Here is a 9,537-nt window from a genome sequence, read left to right on the forward strand (position 1 = left end):
ACCAGAACGGACTGTACTGGTCTATCCTGTACTGTTTGTGTGGTGGAACCCTGAACCAGAACGGACTGTACTGGTCTATCCTGTACTGTTTGTGTGGTGGAAACCTGAACCAGAACGGACTGTACTGGTCTATCCTGTACTGTTTGTGTGGTGGAACCCTGAACCAGAACGGACTGTACTGGTCTATCCTGTACTGTTTGTGTGGTGGAAACCTGAACCAGAACGGACTGTACTGGTCTATCCTGTACTGTTTGTGTGGTGGAAACCTGAACCAGAACGGACTGTACTGGTCTATCCTGTACTGTTTGTGTGGTGGAACCCTGAACCAGAACGGACTGTACTGGTCTATCCTGTACTGTTTGTGTGGTGGAAACCTGAACCAGAACGGACTGTACTGGTCTATCCTGTACTGTTTGTGTGGTGGAACCCTGAACCAGAACGGACTGTACTGGTCTATCCTGTACTGTTTGTGTGGTGGAACCCTGAACCAGAACGGACTGTACTGGTCTATCCTGTACTGTTTGTGTGGTGGAACCCTGAACCAGAACGGACTGTACCGGTCTATCCTGTACTGTTTGTGTGGTGGAACCCTGAACCAGAACGGACTGTACCGGTCTACCCTGTACTGTTTGTGTGGTGGAACCCTGAACCAGAACGGACTGTACCGGTCTATCCTGTACTGTTTGTGTGGTGGAACCCTGAACCAGAACGGACTGTACCGGTCTATCCTGTACTGTTTGTGTGGTGGAACCCTGAACCAGAACGGACTGTACCGGTCTACCCTGTACTGTTTGTGTGGTGGAACCCTGAACCAGAACGGACTGTACCGGTCTATCCTGTACTGTTTGTGTGGTGGAACCCTGAACCAGAACGGACTGTACCGGTCTATCCTGTACTGTTTGTGTGGTGGAACCCTGAACCAGAACGGACTGTACCGGTCTATCCTGTACTGTTTGTGTGGTGGAACCCTGAACCAGAACGGACTGTACTGGTCTATCCTGTACTGTTTGTGTGGTGGAACCCTGAACCAGAACGGACTGTACTGGTCTATCCTGTACTGTTTGTGTGGTGGAACCCTGAACCAGAACGGACTGTACTGGTCTATCCTGTACTGTTTGTGTGGTGGAACCCTGAACCAGAACGGACTGTACTGGTCTATCCTGTACTGTTTGTGTGGTGGAACCCTGAACCAGAACGGACTGTACTGGTCTATCCTGTACTGTTTGTGTGGTGGAAACCTGAACCAGAACGGACTGTACTGGTCTATCCTGTACTGTTTGTGTGGTGGAACCCTGAACCAGAACGGACTGTACTGGTCTATCCTGTACTGTTTGTGTGGTGGAAACCTGAACCAGAACGGACTGTACTGGTCTATCCTGTACTGTTTGTGTGGTGGAACCCTGAACCAGAACGGACTGTACTGGTCTATCCTGTACTGTTTGTGTGGTGGAACCCTGAACCAGAACGGACTGTACTGGTCTATCCTGCACTGTTTGTGTGGTGGAAACCTGAACCAGAACGGACTGTACTGGTCTATCCTGTACTGTTTGTGTGGTGGAACCCTGAACCAGAACGGACTGTACTGGTCTATCCTGTACTGTTTGTGTGGTGGAAACCTGAACCAGAACGGACTGTACTGGTCTATCCTGTACTGTTTGTGTGGTGGAACCCTGAACCAGAACGGACTGTACTGGTCTATCCTGTACTGTTTGTGTGGTGGAAACCTGAACCAGAACGGACTGTACTGGTCTATCCTGTACTGTTTGTGTGGTGGAAACCTGAACCAGAACGGACTGTACTGGTCTATCCTGTACTGTTTGTGTGGTGGAACCCTGAACCAGAACGGACTGTACTGGTCTATCCTGTACTGTTTGTGTGGTGGAAACCTGAACCAGAACGGACTGTACTGGTCTATCCTGTACTGTTTGTGTGGTGGAACCCTGAACCAGAACGGACTGTACTGGTCTATCCTGTACTGTTTGTGTGGTGGAACCCTGAACCAGAACGGACTGTACTGGTCTATCCTGTACTGTTTGTGTGGTGGAACCCTGAACCAGAACGGACTGTACCGGTCTATCCTGTACTGTTTGTGTGGTGGAACCCTGAACCAGAACGGACTGTACCGGTCTACCCTGTACTGTTTGTGTGGTGGAACCCTGAACCAGAACGGACTGTACCGGTCTATCCTGTACTGTTTGTGTGGTGGAACCCTGAACCAGAACGGACTGTACCGGTCTATCCTGTACTGTTTGTGTGGTGGAACCCTGAACCAGAACGGACTGTACCGGTCTACCCTGTACTGTTTGTGTGGTGGAACCCTGAACCAGAACGGACTGTACCGGTCTATCCTGTACTGTTTGTGTGGTGGAACCCTGAACCAGAACGGACTGTACCGGTCTATCCTGTACTGTTTGTGTGGTGGAACCCTGAACCAGAACGGACTGTACCGGTCTATCCTGTACTGTTTGTGTGGTGGAACCCTGAACCAGAACGGACTGTACTGGTCTATCCTGTACTGTTTGTGTGGTGGAACCCTGAACCAGAACGGACTGTACTGGTCTACCCTGTACTGTTTGTGTGGTGGAACCCTGAACCAGAACGGACTGTACCGGTCTATCCTGTACTGTTTGTGTGGTGGAACCCTGAACCAGAACGGACTGTACTGGTCTATCCTGTACTGTTTGTGTGGTGGAACCCTGAACCAGAACGGACTGTACTGGTCTATCCTGTACTGTTTGTGTGGTGGAACCCTGAACCAGAACGGACTGTACTGGTCTATCCTGTACTGTTTGTGTGGTGGAAACGGGGCTTAAAACAGTCGGTTCTTCAGGTTCAGTCCAATAAAAAGAGGTGTTTCTTCATAGTTCTAATAATTGCAGGAGGATTCAAAATGTGTTTGTTCTCTTTGAGACAATTTGTCATTTAAGGATGAAACGTCCCTCAGATCAGCTGATATGAACACCATAACTCAGGCATATGGAGAAGAATGTGGTTCTAAAGTTTAAAAAACTCCACGTGTGTGTGTGTGTGTGTGTGTGTGTGTGTGTGTGTGTGTGTGTGTGTGTGTGTGTGTGTGTGTGTGTGTGTGTGTGTGTGTGTGTGTGTGTGTGTGTGTGTGCGTCCATCAGTGTGGAATTCTGCAGTCCTCAGCTCCATCACCTGTCACTCACTGACCTTCCTGTCAATCAACCAGCCTGAGCAAAGGGCAGGGGAATGTCAGCCCCGCCCCCTTTTCCTCCTCTCAGCATTCTCAACACACACACACACACACACACACACACACACAAAGAGGACTGCAGTGATTACGATGTATCTAATACTTGTGGTTTAACCTTTGTAAACTTCTCACCAGGTTGATGTTTCCCACACAGCTTGGATCAGAAGTGAGCAGTGTGCAGAGTAATCAGAGTAGAAGACACGTACCTTTCCAGAGCCGACCTCCTCTTCTCCACAAACTCGTTGGACGAGTGGTCCTCCTTCCCCACCTTCACCTTGGTCATCCCTGCGGAGGGGGAGACGCTCACTGTGGAGCTGCCGACACACACCCCTGCTGTGCCAGTGCAGAAGTTGTCCTTACCCACAATGCTCTTCTCCGGGGCAGGAGGGACGATGTACCCAATGTGCAGGTATTTGGAGGCCAGTTTACTGTGCAGGCCCAGGAAATCACTGAACCGTCGCTTTACTACAAACTCGCTATGCTTGAACAGGGACATGGAGGTCTGGGCAGAAGAAGAACGACAGAATACAGTTAAAAGTTCTTTAAAGACTCTGATTAATAACATGCAAACTACATGCAGGAGCTTTTAACAATTCACTAATAGTGTAAAAAAAAAAAAAAATGATGTTCAGAATGTGTAAACAAAAATAAATGTTGGATTAATAATTAAATGCTTGCTGCTTTATAGTTTGTATCTCTGCTGTGGTGTTGACTGTAATATATCTCTGCTCCTTGCACAGTGAATTCAGCTGGAGAGGAAAGAATATTCAATCAAATGTTTCATTTACACACAAAACATCTGAGACGCTGTGCTTCTCACCTGAGTGGTCACTTTATAGGCCATGTATGCGTTCATACCATCACCTGGAACACACACACACACACACACACACACACACACACACACACACACACACACACACACACACAAGTAGTGTTAACAGTGCAAACAGGATGAAGAGGTGTCAGACCAGTTCAACTGGTTTCTGGTTTTCCTATTTATTTCTCGAGGTTTCTGTTTGTCACTTTGCATTCATCTTTAAATTCACCAATAAAGAGCATTACAGTGGAGCTCCTGTTGGGAGTGTGGAGAAACGCCCCTGGTGGTGTAATAATTACTGGTCATTTTAAATGTAATAAAGCCTTTTAAATAGGCCTGCAGTCCTATTGTTACATTATTGGCTTTTCAAAGGATTTTGGAAAATGTTAACATGATATTAACCCAAATGATTGATTACATTATTGGCCTTTAACTAAATGTCTAATTATTGCATTACCATGAGCTGCATATCTACTCAATTGTTGCTCCTTTCTTTAAAACTCAGTTACAATCTGACAAAAGTTACAGGTTTCTGATAAAACGGATCATTTTGCAAGACTATTGATCAGGATGAGCAAAAACTTGATTGCAAAAGCTTTTTTTTATAAATATCTGCTGGGAATTTCAACTTTAAGTTGTTAAATATGAAGGTGGTTTTAACAGCTTGAATATTGTTTTAAAAAAAAAGTGAAAATACTGCTGAAGCTCCTCCACGTCAGTGAATACTCCTGTCCCGCTCCACAAGTGCTTCTTCATAGAACTACATGAGATATGACAGACTCCACTGCCTGGCTGTGTATTTCGATTCACAGGTTTGAACTCACCAACTTTCTCAGGGTCGGACACTGATATGTTGATGTTGAAAGAGTCACCACCTTCCTCCTCTTCCATCTGAAGCACAGACATACATTCATCAACAGCAGCTAAAAGACGCCGCCACATATTTGATCTTCGATGTATTGAGAGTACTACACCGATTCAGCAGGCCTGGGCCCCGTTCTGCTCTCATACTGCATGAATTCCTCCAAGTGCAGCTTTATTTTGTAAGTCTTTTACTAAAGCTAGAGTTCAGTACCTCTGCTAAAGGCCGACTGGTTGTTGGTTGTGAAAAGTGAACCTGAGCTGTTCAACACGTCGCTCATTAAAGATGAGGATGAGGATAAACGTGCTGACCAGGTGGTGCAGCGCAGCGCCAGGGGTGTGACCCACCTCGTCGAACGAGGAGTGTGTGAACATGTCGTCATGGTGACCGAGGTGGGGCGTGATGATGGAGGTGGGAGGGGTGATGGGGGTGATGGCGGGCGAGGGGCCGTCCGACAGCAGCACGTCTCTCTCTGGACTGTCCAGGGACACCTCCTCTGTGGCCTCTACACACACACACACACACACACACACACACACACACACACACACACACACACACACACACACACACACACTCACGCACACACACACACGCACACGCACACAAGAGAACCGTTGTGACAGGTGTGTTAAAACTACTGAGCAGTCTTGGTGTGTATTGGAGTGTGTGTGTGCGTGTGTGTGTGTGTGTGTGTGTGTGTGTGTGTGTGTGTGTGTGTGTGTGTGTGTGTGTGTGTGTGTGTGTGTGTGTGTGTGTGTGTGTGTGTGTGTGTGTGTGTGTGTGTGTGTGTGTGTGTGTGTGTGTGTGTGTGTGAGTGTCCACCTGCAAACAGATCCTCTGGGTCGTCGTCGAACAGCGAGTCTTGTTTGGGTCCGTTTGAGTTGGTGCTGACGCCTCCTGCAGGTGAACTGGCTAGTTGTGACTACACACACACACACACACACACACACACACACACACACACACACACACACACACACACACACACACACACACACACACAGTTAAATGACATGTCAGAATGAATAAGATTATAAAATGCAGTCCTAGTTGAAGTTTGAGATCAAAGTCCTCAAAGGGCCTTTCCACCCAATTACCGTATTTTCCACACTATAAGGCACACCTACATTGATTGACAACTTTGTTCATATATAAGGCACACCACATTATAAGGCACATGGAATAGACCAGTGGTCATAACCTTTATAGCTCAAAGCCATTAAGTTACATTTTCCACTGATTCTAACACCCAGAGAGGTGCACACACTTTATTTTGATAGTCCTACCTGCAGCCTATGCCAGGACGACACTACACACAAAACCTTCTGCACTGCTGGTTGACAACTTACAACTACCGCTAATAAACTAAACTACATGAACTAAGCAACAAAAACACAACACAACACAATTATTACCGACACCACAAACCAAATAGAACCCCCAATAATTGCATTTAAAACACCACAAACAGAAACTCCCATAATTCATTGCAGCTATCGGCTGCACTGAGGAGCTCAGGATGCAAGGCATGATGGAAATTCATGTTTTGTGTTGTTGGAGGTTATTGTGGGTTGTTGTTGGGCTTGGTGTTGTGTTGATTGTGTTTATGTGTTTTTGTTCCCCAGTTTAGGGAGTAATTATTTCATCTAGTTTATTTTGGTTTGTTAGAATGTTGGTGTGCAACCATGAGTGATGAAGGTGTTGTGTGGAGTCTCGTCCGCTCTGAAGATCCGGTTGTGGAGTTAGAGTTGTCAAAATAAAAGCTTCTGGTTGTTCAACTGTCAAATAGCAGTCTGGAGTAGAACAATCGTCCATATATAAGGCGCACTGGGTTATAAGGTGCACTGGCAGCTTTTGAGAAAATTTGAGGTATTTAGGTGCCTTATAGTGCGGAAAATACGGTAAACACAAGTCTGGTTTCTAAGAGTTCTTTTTTTAGGCTTTTTTCAGGAACATCACATACTTTAGATGTTTATTAGACAGGAGGTCTCTGTTCTGGTGTAGTTACTGTACTCACTATGTGCACTGCTGGTTTTCTTTGTGCACAAACCTGAAGAAACCAGCATTTTCAGTGAGACTTTATTATATCCTTCAATCAAAGACAAAAATCCTGCTGTTTTCAAAACTTATGTCACACGTTCAGTGCAGGATGAAATAAAGGAAGCAGAATGAGGCCACATGTGGACAGAAGAGTTTAAAAAAAAAGTGTGTGTCATCCATCCTTCCTGTGGGAGAGGAAGCAGCCTGCTGGTCATTGTGTCCCTAAAGAGTCCTGGAGGGACGGCAGCAGTTTCTCCTCTGCAGCAGGAGGACCAGAGTCCTCGTTGCTAGGCAACGGGAGCCGCCATCATCACGCCACGACGTCATTATGTCACACATCGAGCCGAGACGGGCAGTGTCGTGTGTTGGCAGGTCGGAACGTGAAAAGTGGATCCAAACCTTCCCTTCTTTTTTCCTTTAAACTGAACAAACGTCAGGAAAAGTCTGCAGTCCACTTTTGTTGTTTGTGTTGACAAACACGTCATGGCCGGTGCTCGCTGGCATCAGTAGGTTAGGGCTGGTCAACACCAATTTCTGTGCTCCGGACTCTCGGCCACAGGTTGGTGCCACAGCGTTAACCCTTTGTGGTCCACTTCACAAGCTGTGCTCAGTCCAACACATATCATTGGATGTCGTCTGGCTGCTTTCCTAATGTGGAGTCTTGTTTTCTGGATGAAGCCGTTCGGATCCCCGCAGACACTTTGTGTGTTTGGATGCGTCACGCCTGAGGCGACGCGACACCTTCCAGTCACTTTACCAGTCTGTACCTTCCGACTGTGCAGATTTAATACAGCAGTAAATACTCTTCACTCCTTTGAAACAAAAGGCTTTTACATCATCATACGGGGATTATTTCACTGAATCAAAGTTTAAAAGAGACTAAAGTTATGCAACGTTTGAAAAAACAGGGCAACCTACTTCACTGTCAGCTTCCTGTTGCTGACACATGATGCGTCTTTTCTTTTAGTTTCAAACAGATTCAAACTTATCCACAGTTTCAAAACATACGTTGACATTGAACACACACAGGTCAGAACATAAAAAAATAACTCCTCAAACACAATCCTAAAAACATTTCAGACTAGTCTCATAATGTATTATTATATGAGCTGGAAATATGAATCATTCATAGACCTGCTTTCATCCTTTTCTCCCTGTAAATACTAAAAAAAACAAAAAAACAAAGCTTCTCGTCATCAGGAATTTTAACAGAACAATTGCCAGAAACTGACACACACAACCCCCCCATACACACACACACACAACCCCCCCCATACACACACACACACAACCCCCCCATACACACACACACACAACCCCCCCATACACACACACACACACACACACACACACACACACAACCCCCCCATACACACACACACAACCTCCCCCCATACACACACACACACAACCCCCCCATACACACACACACACACAACCCCCCCCATACACACACACACACACACAACCTCCCCTCCATACACACACACACACAACCCCCCCATACACACACATACACACAACCCCCCCATACACACACACACACAACCCCCCCCATACACACACACACACAACCCCCCCATACACACACACACACACACACACACACACACACAACCCCCCCATACACACACACACAACCTCCCCCCCATACACACACACACACAACCCCCCCATACACACACACACACACAACCCCCCCATACACACACACACACACACAACCTCCCCTCCATACACACACACACACAACCTCCCCACCATACACACACACAACCTCCCCCCCATACACACACACACACACACACACACACACAACCTCCCCTCCATACACACACACACAACCTCCCCCCCATACACACACACACACAACCTCCCCCCCATACACACACACACACAACCTCCCCCCCATACACACACACAACCTCCCCTCCATACACACACAACCTCCCCTCCATACACACACACACACACAACCTCCCCTCCATACACACACACACACACAACCCCCCCCATACACACACACACACAACCCCCCCATACACACACACACACACACACACACACACACACACAACCCCCCCATACACACACACACAACCTCCCCCCCATACACACACACACACAACCCCCCCATACACACACACACACACAACCCCCCCATACACACACACACACACACAACCTCCCCTCCATACACACACACACACAACCTCCCCACCATACACACACACAACCTCCCCCCCATACACACACACACACACACACACACACACACAACCTCCCCTCCATACACACACACACAACCTCCCCCCCATACACACACACACACAACCTCCCCCCCATACACACACACACACACACACACACACACACACCACACACACACACACACACACACACACACACACACACACACACACACACACACACACACACACACACACACACACACACACACACACACACACACACACACACACACACACACAGAGAGAGACTATATATCTGTTCTGCTATTTCAATAATCTGTGACCTGAGAGTTTAAAAGACTCAATAGTCTGGCCCCTGGAATGGCTGTCTGGATTTTAACTT

General features: G+C 47.1%; 1 protein-coding gene across 1 annotated transcript in view; it reads right to left on the reverse strand.

Moving 5' to 3' along the window:
• The window catches only part of snx2 (sorting nexin 2), a gene marked incomplete at its 5' end in the record, with an annotated part of 67,701 nt that overhangs the window by 30,892 nt on the left and 27,272 nt on the right, over nucleotides 1-9,537 (reverse strand). The window contains 6 exons of the mRNA XM_080499607.1: nucleotides 3,424-3,502; nucleotides 3,578-3,719; nucleotides 4,038-4,081; nucleotides 4,862-4,928; nucleotides 5,247-5,404; nucleotides 5,725-5,824. Coding sequence (XP_080355733.1) covers nucleotides 3,424-3,502; nucleotides 3,578-3,719; nucleotides 4,038-4,081; nucleotides 4,862-4,928; nucleotides 5,247-5,404; nucleotides 5,725-5,824 — 590 coding nt within the window. The remainder of the gene's footprint in view (nucleotides 1-3,423; nucleotides 3,503-3,577; nucleotides 3,720-4,037; nucleotides 4,082-4,861; nucleotides 4,929-5,246; nucleotides 5,405-5,724; nucleotides 5,825-9,537) is intronic.

The sequence above is a fragment of the Blennius ocellaris genome, assembly GCF_963422515.1.
Source record: "Blennius ocellaris genome assembly, chromosome: 7".
Taxonomy (NCBI): Eukaryota; Metazoa; Chordata; class Actinopteri; order Blenniiformes; family Blenniidae; genus Blennius; species Blennius ocellaris.